The following is a 14,078-nucleotide window of genomic DNA, read 5'->3' as shown; positions in this document are numbered from 1 at the left end:
TGTAAGGTTCTACCCTGAGCTCAGAAACTTGGAAAAAATATTAAGCCTGCAGTCTCCGTAAGGGTCTGGAAGCTACATTTCTTTACTTCTGCTGTGCATTGAACAACTTTCCCCAAAGAAACAAAGGACCAAATTCTACAGAGTGTTTGAGGGTTCTTTGTAATACAATTTAAGATGTGTGTGCGTGTATTTATATCCAGCCCTTTCACTCTTCACTTTGCTATCCCAGGCTTTAGCAGTTTCTGAGGCTAGTACAAAATGTGGCTGACAACAGCAGCAGTAATATAGCACCCTTGGAGTGTCTGAAGTGTAAAGTTCATTAGTTCTACCTTAAGGTCACTCTTTTAATCCAACAGCCAAAATCTTATTCGCACTACCATGCTGTTATCCTGGAAAAAAGAAAACCGCAAAAAAATCAAGACGTCAGCTTAGATACTTCTTACAAGTGACAAGATCAACACTAAAAATCCAAATCACAGTCAATACCTTTTAGCAAGTTTCAAGAAAGCAGCAAAACTATTCTTGATTGTGCTGTAAACCAAATGAAATTTTATAGAACGGATAAAGGAAATGAAGGAAGGAGAAGATAAACATTTCAATACCTGATAATTGTGTTTTGTAAGTATTAGCTGAACTTGGCTTACAAATAGAATTTACTAGAGCATCTGTTGGGAATTACAAGATATGCAAATAACTGAATTTTAATTTCTTCTGTGTTTGTTTACTGATTTTTGTACATACAGTTTAAATTTTGACAAACTTAATTTTGCTTTATTCTCAGTGGATATGTGTACCCTATTTAAAAAGTTATGTCAACAGAAGACTTTCAGAACACAAGGATTGTATTTTAATAATTCTGAATCATACTTTTAAAATAAGAGGTAATAGCTCTGTAACTTACCAGCTTGATTGATCCTGCACAAACTCATACATGTTTACTTATGTGCACTGTAAGAAGTTCTTAAAATTAAATGGGACACACCTCTGTAAGATACGTACATCAGCATGTATAGATGAGGATGACATTTTCTTTTTTAGGAAATAATCTCAGAGACCCAAGACTTTATCGATAACATTAGAAATAAGTAGCTTTTCCTCACCCCAAATACTCGTGTTCTTCAGGGTGAGATTTTTCAGTCTTGTTTGCTCTGAAGAATGGACACAGAATTTCTTTCCAGTGCAAAATTAGCAATCGCCTCAAAATGAGCTCCCAAATTAAGATCCTTACCTACAAGACTCAAGAGTTACCATTTACATCCCCCAATTTACCCTTTTATATTTATACAGTTATACCATTCTCACACAAATGTTTGTAATTCAACAAATATTAAATGATTTTTATTTTACTCACCTGCACACTAAGATGAATCCATTTCTTCACAAGAATTCTCCCCAGTGTCATTACTTTTATTGGTGGCTGCAAACCATTTACTGTGCGATAATAAAACATGGTCTCTTTCTCAGAGATTGTGAGTTTGAACACAGTCTGCCCATCAATAGCCTTTTCTATCACACACCTTTGGAAATAACCAAGAAAAACAACATAAGGTCAGAGGCACACACATATACACATTCTTGCCAAGGTGCTATCCTGTAAAGTGATGCTAACCAGAATGCATTAAAATAAACGTTAAAAATACAGCTCTTGAGAAGATGCTCAGTGACAGTGAAAGTCACAGGATGTACAAGTGTAAAAGAACTTTAACAAAGATACTTTCTGTCTTAATCTGTGAGATATGTATTTTTTTTTTTAATTTAGTCCATGAAACCCCAGTTCATTTGGGGGTGGAAGAGGGGTCCACTTTGCCTCCTTTCTTTAGGGTTCCATGACAGAAACCGCAGTGGCTGGCGAGCACTGTGGAGGTCTCTACTGCACTTTTCATACAAAGCTGTGCAACATAGTACATCCTGTGGAGGCACTTAAATTTTTCTTAGTCTAACAAGGCAAACGTACTATAACCACAAAAAAGCAGTACGAATGACATGTTCTGGAAATAAGTCTTCCATCTTTCCATCAAATCTGCCCAGGTAAGGTAGCAACAACACCAGCTTCCCCTACAATCTCCCTTTGACACAGCCTTTCTTTAACCCAAGAGAACCAGAGCAAGGCAAGAAGGCTATCCAGCCACTTGTTAGGGTTTTTTTCCCCCAGAGATTTCACTTCAATATCAAATGCAACACTGACATATAAGGTACAAAGAATACCATCCACAGCAACCCATATTGCATATCTAGCTGCTGAAATAATCTTGCCAATCCAATCATCATGATGCCAAGGGTCCTGAGAAAGCATAGGCTATATATGCTTGTGAAACAGCTATGTATTTTATTAAGGTAATCATTAGTATAAGAAAAATCATAAAGTTCTGCATTCCCACTTCAGGAGGGCTAAATTTAATCTCCTCAACAAACTGGTTGGAGAAATCCCATGGGTTAGGGCTCTAGAGGGTAGGGGGGCTCAAGAGAGCTGGGTGATACTCAAGTCCCACTTCCTCCAAGCCCAGGATCGGTGCACCCCTAAGAGCAAGAAATCAGGCAAGGAAAGCAGGAGACCTGCATGGCTGAGCAAGGAGCTTCTGAAAAAGCTCAAGTGGAAGAAGGAAGTTTACAGTACGTGGAAGAAGGGACTGACCACTTGGGAAGATTACAAGAATGCTGTCAGAGCATGCAGGGATGAAACAAGGGAAGCCAAGGCCTCCTCATTTAATTCCAAGCCATGGAATTAAACCTGGCAAGGGATGTCAAGGTCAACAGGAAAGGTTTCTTCGAGTACATCGGAGGCAAAAGGAAGACTAGAGAAAATGTGGGCCCGCTGTAAAACGAGACAGGTGCCATGGTGACAGATGATGCAGAGAAGACAGAGTTACTGAAGGCCTTCCTTGCTTCAGTCTTTACTGCTCCAGCCAGCCTTCAGGAGCCCCAGACTCTGGAGGTAACAGAGAAAGTCTGGAAGGAAGAAGACTTTCCCTTGGTTGAGGAGGATCCAGTTAGAGACCAATTAAGTAAACTGGACATGCACAAATCCATGGGTCCTGACGGGATGCACCCGCGAGTGCCCAGGGAGCTGGCAGAAGTCATTGCTGGGCCACTCTCCATCATCTTTGAAAGGTCCTGGAGAACAGGCAAAGTGCCTGAGGACTCGAGGAAAGCCAACATCACTCCAGTCTTCAAAAAGGGCAAGAAGGAAGACACAGGAAACCACAGGCCAGTCAGCCTCACCTCCACCCCTGGAAAGATGATAGAACAGCTCGTTCTGGGCGTCATCTCAAAGCTTCTGGAGGAAAGAAGGTTATCAGAAGTAGTCAACATGGATTCACCAAGGGGAAGTCATGTCTGACCAATCTGATAGCCTTCTATGATGGCATGACTGGATGGATAGATGAGGGGAGGGCAGTGGATGTGGTCCACCTTGACTTCAGCAAGGCTTTCGACACCGTCTCCCACATCATCCTCATAGACAAGCTTAGGAAGTGTGGGTTAGATGAACGGACAGTGCGGTGGATTGAAAACTGGCTGATAGAGCTCAGAGAGTTGTGATTAGTGGCACAGAGTCTAGTTGGAGGTCTGTAACAAGTGGTGTTCCCCAGGGGTCAGTGCTGGGTCCAGTCCTGTTCAATATATTCATCAATGACCTGGATGAAGGGATAGAGTGTGCCCTCAGCACGTTTGCTGATGACACAGAACTGGGAGGAGTGGCGGACACACTGGAAGGCTGCGCTGCCATTCAGCGTGACCTGGACAGGCTGGAGAGCTGGGCAAACAGGAACCTTATGAAATTCAAAGGCAAGCGTAGGGTACTGCACCTGCGGAGGAATAACCCCATGCATCAGTACAGGTTAGGGGCTGACCTGCTGGAGAGCAGCTCTGTGGAAAGGGACCTGGGAGTCCTGGTGGACAACAGGATGACCATGAGCCAGCAATGTGCCCTTGTGGCCAAGAAGGTCAATGGCATCCTGCGATGCCTCAAGAAGAGTGGGGCAAGCAGGTCGAGGGAGGTTATCCTCCCCCTCTACTCTGCTCTGATGAGGCCGCATCTGGAGTGCTGTGTCCAGTTCTGGGCTCCCCTGTTCAAGAAGGACAGGGAACTGCTGGACAGGGTACAGCAAAGGGCTACAAAGATGATTAGGGGACTGGAACGTCTTTCTTATGAGGAAAGGCTGAGGGACTTGGGTCTTTTTAGTCTCGAGAAGACTGAGGGGGGATCTTATCAATGCTTATAAATACTTAAGGAGTGGGTGCCAGGAGGATGGGGCCAGTCTTTTTTCAGTGGTGCCCAGTGACAGGACAAGAGGTAATGGGCACAAACTTGGCCATAGGAAGTTCCATCTAAACATGAGGAGGAACTTCTTTACTTTGAGGGTGGCAGAGCACTGGAACAGGCTGCCCAGAGGGGTTGTGAAGTCTCCTTCTCTGGAGATATTCAGAACTCGCCTGGATGCATTCCTGTGCAATCTGCTCTAGGTGAACCTGCTCTGGTGGGGGGGGAGTTGGACTAGATGATCTCCAGAGGTCCCTTCCAATGCCTATCATTCTGTGATTCTGTGATTTCAGCTGCTTGAGAAATCCAGTCCTCAATTTACTGACCCATGAAAAGCCAAATATTTTAACAGTTACACCAGACTAAATTAGTGCACTAGGTCCCAAGAGAGAAACATACAAAATTTGTACGAGACCAGGATTTACTTAGACATATTTCAGGGGGTAAAAAAACAGAACAACAAAAGAAAAACCCCAAAACTTATCTACTGATAAGCATCTTCACCTACTATGCATTTATAGAAGAAAAGTATCAAAAACGCTGTTCTTTGATACTGCCATTATTCACTAATTCACCTTTAAATCCAAGAGAAAAATTAATTCATTTTAACTGTTACAATTTCAGCCTGCTGGAATGTTTTCAATAAAACAACTTGCAAAATGCAGACTTCCGTTTTCCAAACCTTACTAAAAACATGTTTCTTAATATATTGTCAACTGGTCTTTTCAATATTTTGTTTGCTTGTAAACATGCTAGTTTTCCTAGATAATAAATGTGAGGGAAGGCTCAGCTAAGTAGCAAAATATTTAGGAATTGGATTTACCCAGTTCCTGGATAAACAATAATTGGATAATCCAGTTTTCTGTTTATTTTAGTTATCTAAAACAAACATCCCCACATTTTTTTTATTCCCAAAGCTGTCATGACTTTAAGAAGGGAAGCGACCTTGATGTACATCACTTTGAAAACTGGAAAGAACAAATGTGAATTGTGACTCACTACTGAAAGAGAAAAATCAAGAGGAAGGAAACGGGGGCGGGGGGGGGGGGGGGTGTAGAAAAAAGGAAAAAAACCCTAACTAGTGCTAACATAGGTGAAGTAGGCATAAGCATTACTTCTGACTCTGAGCAGAATTTTCCATGCCAGCCATGATTACAGAGAGAAACCACTGTTCTTTGTGAAGTTTCCAACTTCTGGTAACCTGCAGTTCCACAGAGCCAATTCCTGACTGCATAATTCTCCGTGATGGGGTTGGAGGGAGAAAAAGCAAACAGTGCAAATCTGCTTGGTCAGCTTTCAAAGAGAAAAATATTCTAGTGAACCTAACACATCTGCACTGGTGATCCCCACACATTAACTGGCGCACTTGCAAATGGGAACAGCTGCACATGTTCAAAATCAGATGTAAGGTATCTTAAGGCAAATCCCCTTTTCAGTCTAATTCCTAAGGTAAAACATCTGAATGGATATAAAGTAATAAGATATGATTTTAGTCCTTTAGATAAATAAAGTTTAAAAAATACACCTACTGCGCACTTCACAAGCAGACCATTCCCCCTGACCCTTTTGCATGTAAAAGGCCCCAGCTCATTTCTCTCCCACCACCAATGTCTTCTGGTCATCTAACTTCCAGTTAGCCCAGTTCATGCTAAATTCATGTAAACTGCCTGTAATGATTACTCATATACACTAAGCTTCTACTCATATTCTTATCCTGTTCCATTGTGAAGGGTTATCATCATACACCATTTCCTATATTGTTCTAAGGCTTACTTACAGACTACGCACAGGCTTACTGAAAGCATTTATATTAACTGATTAGTACATGCAGTAAGAGAGAAAGCATGGGGAAAGAACAAAATTCAGGGACAAGAGCTCTGCTCGCTTATTGCACTTACTGCCTAAAGGGAAAGTAAATTTAAAGACTGGAGTACAAATGTCAGTGTTTTCTCACTATTCTGTTGCTTTTCTTCAAGATTTCCAATATGCAGTGACTTAAAAGCATACCTACAAATATCTATACTATACATCTTAGAACAACATTAGGCTTTCAAATAAATCTGTAACATGACCTGACTTTTCTCTCTCTTTGTATGAAAGTGTATTCTTTCCCAGATTCATGTAAGAAAACTTGGTATATGAAATTGGTGAAGAAAATTCTTGATGTCTTTGATTATCCACATATATTTGCTCTCCCAGAATGTCACAATCTTTAAAGGGCCTTCAGACTTTGGGTCCTCGCATCAGTACCTCTCACTTCAGCCAGCACAGTAACTTCTAGCAGAAAAATCCTGCTATTCTCTTACACGGGCACATGCCTAACAGAGAAATGTCACAGTCTTCACAAGCATGCAATAGGATACTATACAGCAACACACCTAGCTTCTTTCCTAAGCACTCTCTAGCAGCCAGACCATGTTTCTTCATGCTGAATGTTACAACATTAGTATGGCATGTCCAAAAACCATTAGTCTGCTGTACTTGATGTAAGAGCACTTCGCCAGTAAACAAAGTACCTTGTTAAACTTTCAATTATTCTACTGGTAAAATGAGCAGCTGGTTCTGGCTCATCTTCCTAGTGTTGTGATGGCAGCACAAAGACTTTGTTAGAATGAGTCCCAGTTCAGTGAAGTCACAATTTTCAGAACTGGGCTCTACCATTGTCATTTCTATATGTTGAATAGCAGCAGTCTCACAAGGCGGAAGAATGAAGTGATCTATTACAAAAATCAAATAAAAACATTTAGATTTTAAAGTTATCTATAAAACCCACTGAACAGGAATATGTACATTGTGTAGTTATTAACATAGCAGCAATTGGAAGCTAATGTTTTGCACTAGTCCGTGGATAATCAGACATCGGTAGAGTCTGGTTTCTGCACAGCACTTAATCATTTGAAACTAAGGACATACATTTCATTGTTTTAGGCTCCATGAAAGCAAAACCCTATTCCATTGACAAAGAAGTTTCACAGATCTTACTCAACACATCACTACAACAGCTTGCTTGGAAATTAGTAGGACATTTCTGCTTCAAGTTAGGCATATGCTCCGCTGAACAAGACTTTTATATGCCTGCATGTCTGTGGACATGAACTCATGGCATAGGACAACCCCAAGAATAGACTCTCTGGCATTCAAGATTCAAACATTATATAGGAAATGCTGTCTATAAAAGACACTAGGCCAAAGCTCCAGAGACACCTTTACACACATACCTTCAGCTGAGCTGATTTAACTTAAGCTCAAACTAAAGTCTCTTTTGCTCTGCAGATCTCATTTATTTCCCCTCCATAACCACAATTTCTATAGCTAGGTTGATTTTTTTTAAAAGTAACTATCCTTTCATAAAGCAGACTATAATTTTACATATATCATTACAATTTTAGACATTTCTATTATTTCTGATGATTTTCACACCCCTAGACAACTTACTATTTCACAGCAACATGCAAAATAAGTATCAAGAATGCTACAACAGAGCAGATCATTATTTTCGTTCTAAGAATAAGTTATGAGTACAAACACAAAAACACTTGAGACATATACTCTGAAGGAATGTACTATACTTTTTGTCTGCTTCACTTTAAAGAGGATCTGCACAACCAGGGTAAGAATAGGAGGCTCTGCATTTTGTGATAGATGAAGGGAACTTTTTTTGCAGGATTTGCGATGCATTTTTCAAAAAGCAAGATTTTCATTATAGTAAGGCTCAGTCAAGCTGAAGGGCCACTTAAAACAGCAGTATTTGCTAAAAATGTGACATGTAGGCAAATAAGAGAGGGAGCATGCTTAGCCATGTCTAGAACACCTAGTGAAACTTCAAGTTTTGTTCAAGTAGCAACACGATCTCTCATTCAGTCAGTATTCCCCAGATCTTCCAGAAAAACTATGAACGACCACTCTTCTATGGCTCTGAAATACTCATTTTGGAAGATCTAGGGGGTTACCTTGTTTGGTTTTAAGGAGTAAACTTGTGTTGGAGGATTCCTAAAATTTTAGATCAGTTTTTTCCATCATGAAAGCAAAAACAGCACAAACCCCTAACAATATATTTTCCTAGCAGCTTTTAGAAAAAGGAATGTGAATTAGAAATACAAATTTAGATTTTTAAGACTAGTCTCGCACATTATGTATGAATAGTTCCCACTGAAAGTAATTGGACTATCATCTAGGTCAACGCCACTGAAACTGAACCTACTTGTCTTGACATTTGGGAAGACCCCAAACTAAATACGGCTTTAAAACGTCACAGTTTCTCACTGTACCTTTTTAAAATTTTAAATAGCTTACTAATAATGACCGTGACTACAATGATCAATTTTTTTAAGAGCACCAGGAAAGTAAACACCTTCAATACTACTTACATTACACCTTCTTGCTCAGGTTTCAACCATACAGTTAATGTAAACGAAGCTGCAAGCCTCGGAGAACGGGGAGTAGAGAAGCAATCCTTGTGATTATGAAAAATAAAACTAGAAGCATTGCTGAAGGACCCTGGATGCAAGTCCCTTTTGTCCTCTGTGATACAGGTACCAAGGCCTTCTGAAAGAAGCAGTGTGTAGGAGGAAGGCGACGACCTGTATGGACATTCCTGAACACAAAACCTCTGGGTGCAGGACATAATACTTTCAACAGCTACTGAGCTATGACAGAAAGTACTTCGATCTGGCAGCCCACAAGTGGCTTGAGTTGGCACGATTGACACATTCTTGAAAGCTCCCACATTTTCAAGCCTAGGGAAATGTCCCTGAGAGCTGACCAACACAAAGGAGTCATAATAAGTTAAGATTAATGTTTCAATAGCGTGAAACAAGAAACGACACCTCAAGGAAAGAGCCCAGCAATTCATGTTTACAAAAAAGCTCCTCCTGATTAAAGCATCTGTAAATAAATAATGATGTCCATGTTGGTAGCAATGTCCTCAGGTGGTACGCTTTAAGAGTTTAGGTAGCGTTTCATCTTCAAAACACCCATGCAAGGACTCAGTCGCAGGGGACAGCTATGTCTTCTGGCCAGCGAAACACACGTGGGCGACAGCCGGTATCTGCAAACCACAGAAAACAGACACAGTCTGTGAGAGGAACATGCCCTTTTGCACCAACAGAGGCAACACCCCACTAGGGATTTTAAGGGTTCGAATTCTCCTTCCAAATTTCCACCAGCAGACCCACCTGCACCTTCGCTGGCTGCGGCCAAGACGTCTCTCTAAGGGCAAGGGGGCTAGGCCGACTCCAGCCCACACACTCACAGCTGAGCGGAGTTTATCCCAGATCTGTTGCATCGCACGAGGCCGACGCTCAGCTTTACATTTTCAGGTAACAAGTACAGAATAAGGCAGCAAACCAGGACATGCAACTTCAGCACCCAAACGTCTTTCCCGAGGGTTTCAAGCTAGTTCCTTGAATCTCACATTTACAATCCCCCGGCGCTTACCTCAGCTTTACACCGCTATCTGGGAGCTGCTCGGCACCATCCCCACCGCGCTATTTCAGGGTACGCTGAGGGACACCCCCCTGCCTCCGCTCCCGAGGCGCGCTGGGTGCCAGCGAGCGGGAACGGCGGCCTGAGCCCCCAGCCATGTCTACCGTTCCCTCAAGTTGAGGGCCTGCTTCATGCCTTAACCCGCTGCCCACCTCACGCTGCTCCTTTCAGCGCTCGGCAAAGCTGATTAAAACCACGTTCCCCATCTGTCCCCCCGTGGATCTTTCTAATAGCGAGCGCCTGCGCTGGGGCTCACCAGCAGGCTGGGTAGGGGCAGGCGGCAAACCGCGCGATGGCAGCCGATAAATAAGTTGATTTACCGTTATTTACTCCGCCCGGGAGAGGAGCAGAGCGGAGCGAAGAGAGCGGCGCGGCGCCCGGCGGCTCCCCGCGGCAACGCCGCCCGCGGTCGCCCGGCAACGCCGCGGCCTCCTCCCCGCCCCCGCGGCCCGGGCCCGCCGCCGTCCCCGTCCCCCCCCCGCCCGGCACCTGCCGCGTTTTAAAGCGGCAGCAGCAGCAGGCAGCAATGCGGGGCGCACGGCTCCTTCCTTCCTCCCCCCACCCCGGCTTAGCTGTACACGCACCCACTCCTCCCCCGGGACGAGAAGGGCGGCCCGCGGGAAGCCATTCCGCTGCCGCCGGGGTGTGCGGTATGAAATATTTAACGCAGTCCTGGGCAAACGGCCGTCGCCTCAGGAGGGGCGGGCGGCCTGCGGCAGGCAGGCCCCGGCTCTCCTCAGGCCCGCGCTTCAGGCTGCGGTTCTGTGGGGCACCCTGCGTGGTTCGTGTCGGCGGGGTCCGGCCGCCTTTTCTGGGGGGGGGAGGCCTTCAGCTGGGTGCGTTTGTCAAGGTCTGCCTTGTAACGTTTTGGACGCGATGAGTTTGCTGTCTCTGGGTCAGATTTTCTCAAGTTTTAGGGTCAGACTTTCACTGGGTAGAGAAAGGGGAATGAATTTCTTCTAGGCACTGAAAGTAGGGTGGGTGTTTGAAGTCAGAGGACCAACGGAAGAGCACAAACAAGAGCAGAGAAGTGCCATAGGTACGCTTTCCACAGCAAAAAAAGTGCAAAGAAGAAACATTGTCAGCACCTTCAGACGTTTTTGACAAGAACCTCATTTCTCTCTTTGGTACTGCTATGCAAAGCAAACAGAAACAAGCTGAGAAGTTGTCATCAGTAAGCTGAGCATGAGCTACAATAGGCTGTTCATATGTATTTCTGGACAGAAAAGTGCCAATTAATACCTCCCCTGAAGATATATAAAGCATGTATAAATTTTATCTTCATTATGGAAGTTGCATGAGCTGCAACCTGGCTGGTATCTTTCCTGACGAGTTCCTGTCAATTACAAAGCCTCCAGTAACTTGTCACCTTAGCATGTTTGGACTTTCACTAGCTATATAGTGACAAAATTGTTTGGCAACATATACAATTGCTAAGAAATCATCCTCTGTCATAACTCTTAATGCATTTTAACAAGCCCTTCATCCCACGTCAGACAATCTCCTCAACTGTTCCTGGAACGTCTCTGCTTTAATACAGATCTTTTTCCTAAGGTCATAAAAGATAAATAGTAATTCCTGCTAAAATGTTATCAGTCACTTTGCAGTGTTTTCATGTTCTGGTAGTCTTTAAACACTGTAGCTCTTTTGTCAGAATTACCTTCCCAGAAGTATTCAAACATAAAGAACTTTGTTTACCACAAAAGGGATGAGGGGAAAACATTGGTCTGAGGTCTGACAGAAAACAATGCAGTAATAAATTCCCAGACACTAGCTACCATCTCGGGCCATCAGACAACATGGGAACAGCTAGGAGTCATGGAACATGCACCTGACAAAAATGGGAGTTACCAAGTGACCAAAGATACCAGACTGTGACTTGTGTGCATTTCTTGGCATTCCTGAAGTATACAAATCAGGCTTTGCTCTGTCCCACCTCTTTCTAGCAACCAGCAAGGCCTGCTCCAAGAATCCTTGCAGGTCTAACAGGTATCTGAAAGGAAATTCAGAGTACATTCATCACAAAATGCATTTTCTGTTATATTCTGCAAATACTCAACAGCCCCACCACCCCCCAAGTACACCATAGCATCTTCCATAGTGCTTAGTTTGGGAAAATGGCCCTGACTCATGCTACACCCTCTATCCCCAAAGATAACCAGCCCAGCAGAGATCATGATTTTTCCCTTTACGTATTTCATCCAAATACACAAGATAATAGTATAAAAACCTTGCAAAACCACATTGTGGGCTAACAGCACAATTGCCCAGGTCAAGGATCACTACACTTTTGTCAAGGACACCATTGTACATCACAAGGAAAGTGAATAAACTACCTGCAGGAAAGTAAATAGGTGAGAAAGCATCCAAAGGCCGTTGCAGCCAGAAACAGGCATGCAATATAAACTGTACCACAAACAAAAAACCTGAGAGTGATTTTGCAGCAGATACTATGGATCCTGTTCACAGAGTGTTTTGAAGGCTCTTTAATATACATACATGAAAACAGTCAAGAAAGTGTGCTAGTATTATTCATTTAACAGAATTAGAATTGTGGCACAAGGAAAATGACCTAATTTGAATGCTTCAAGCTTTTAGTTACAACTGTTCATCTCATCAAAAAAGAAAGCCTTCAATAGCCACTGGGGAGCTCTAAGCCACACAGATGCCATCAGAGAATCTGACCTGCATCAGAAAGTTGTGACATAACTGGGAGCCTGATCCTAATGATTCAACCCGTTATATCCATGGCAGATAGCATCCAAAAAAGCTTTCCTTACCAGCTGCTTTCTTAACCCATGGTAAGCAGAGTCTTGGGACCCACTGACCGCTCTAGAAGGTTGGGGCAGGTTACTAAGGAAAAGAAACCATAAAGCCTAGTTTGCTATACAGCAGTCTGTGCCTTGACTGGAAAATTTTGAAGACCACATGTCTAAAATTTATATGCTCTGAAGCAGGCATTTGATATAAGAAGTCATCTTTCTATAATCAAGTTATAAGCCTTCAAAAACACCAATTTGCACATGCTCAGTCGAGCATCTTGTTGGAGATGCCAAAACCAGAGACACTAATTAAGTTTGCATACAGGGCAAACTTAACACCACCATTTCCAAACTTCAATGTGCTCAACTTTGTAACGATGTTAATCTGGTAGGAGAAAAAAAAAGGATGAAGGGAGACAGCAAATGCAGCAATACACTTCCTCAAAAGTCCAATGATACAAAACTAGTTTGCACAAACAGTGTATAATTGCACATGTGTGTTTTACACTTATACAACGCAATACCAACTTAAAGCTTAAAATAATTCCTTAGAATCATAATTCCCGGAACTATTGAGGTAGAATTTCAGATAATCCATTTCTCTCCCCAAAACACCATGGGTGTTCTGCACTGTCACAATTGCTTTTTAATATTTGAATTAGTGGTGAGCAAAGTCTTGACAACTGATTTGTTCATCAATTTTGCCTTGTCTTCTGTTCATAAAGAGTTCTGAAAAACTGAAGAGTTCCGCAGTATATTTAAAGCTTTCATTTGTATCATGTTCTGCAAACACCTTATACCAATATTAGCTCGTATTTGTGCAGTGTTGACTAGTTGCATGCTACTAGTTTTGCTATTGTGTGAAATGACCTATGTAGACTAACCCATGCAACATGACTTTCAAAGGTTAGGCTCAAGTGTACAATTCAAACTTAACTTTCAGTGAATATTCATAAAGACTTGTTTTTGAGTGCTTTTTCTCGTAAAACTACAGCATTTGAATATTTGCAGGAAATTAACATAAAAGATCCATTTGCATAGCCAAGTCAATATTTATTTCGAATTTAACTGCCTAGCAAAATTATTTTTTCCAATATTTTGCAAGTAATAATAAAGCTACAATGCAAGTACATTTTAATAGCTAGAGGGGAGTTGATCATGACAACCCAGAAATAATTAACAACTTATGTTTTAAAGGGGAGGAAATTCTGTATAAGCCAGTGAAATAAATATTAGAGTAAAATTTTCTGAAAGCACAGGAGGAGGCGGCAAGTATTTTATAGAGCTGTTAAGAGTCTTTTAACAGCTTTAGAAGTACAGTACATCATATCGTTTATTTTAACACCAAAAACTTTCTTTGTTACTAGAAAGGCAGAAATGAAAGACTCTTTTAGGCAACAAGTTCTACAGGCTTCCTTCACTTGAAAATACTGAGCTAGACTGTACATCTCCACACAGTAAATCCAGTGAAAGGAAATCTCTGCAAGGTATTCTTTACACATATTTTCTTTTGCATGACCATGGTAGGTTGAAATAATGGCCTGTCCAAGCAGGAAGGGCCATCCTATACAGCT

At 42.3% G+C, this 14,078-nt stretch overlaps 1 protein-coding gene across 1 annotated transcript in view; it reads right to left on the bottom strand.

The window, feature by feature from the left end:
- Positions 1–9,110, bottom strand: part of USH2A (usherin) — a 388,501-nt gene extending 379,391 nt beyond the window's left edge. Inside the window, exons 1-2 of the mRNA XM_059835821.1 lie at positions 8,626–9,110; positions 1,352–1,517 (exon numbers count right to left, since the gene is read on the bottom strand). Coding sequence (XP_059691804.1) covers positions 1,352–1,517; positions 8,626–9,110 — 651 coding nt within the window. The remainder of the gene's footprint in view (positions 1–1,351; positions 1,518–8,625) is intronic.
- Between the last annotated feature and the right edge of the window lie 4,968 nt (positions 9,111–14,078).

Source organism: Gavia stellata, chromosome 2 (assembly GCF_030936135.1).
Source record: "Gavia stellata isolate bGavSte3 chromosome 2, bGavSte3.hap2, whole genome shotgun sequence".
NCBI lineage: Eukaryota > Metazoa > Chordata > Aves > Gaviiformes > Gaviidae > Gavia > Gavia stellata.
The sequence above is the reverse complement of the archived record's forward strand: the minus strand, read 5'-3'. Positions and strand labels throughout refer to the sequence as shown.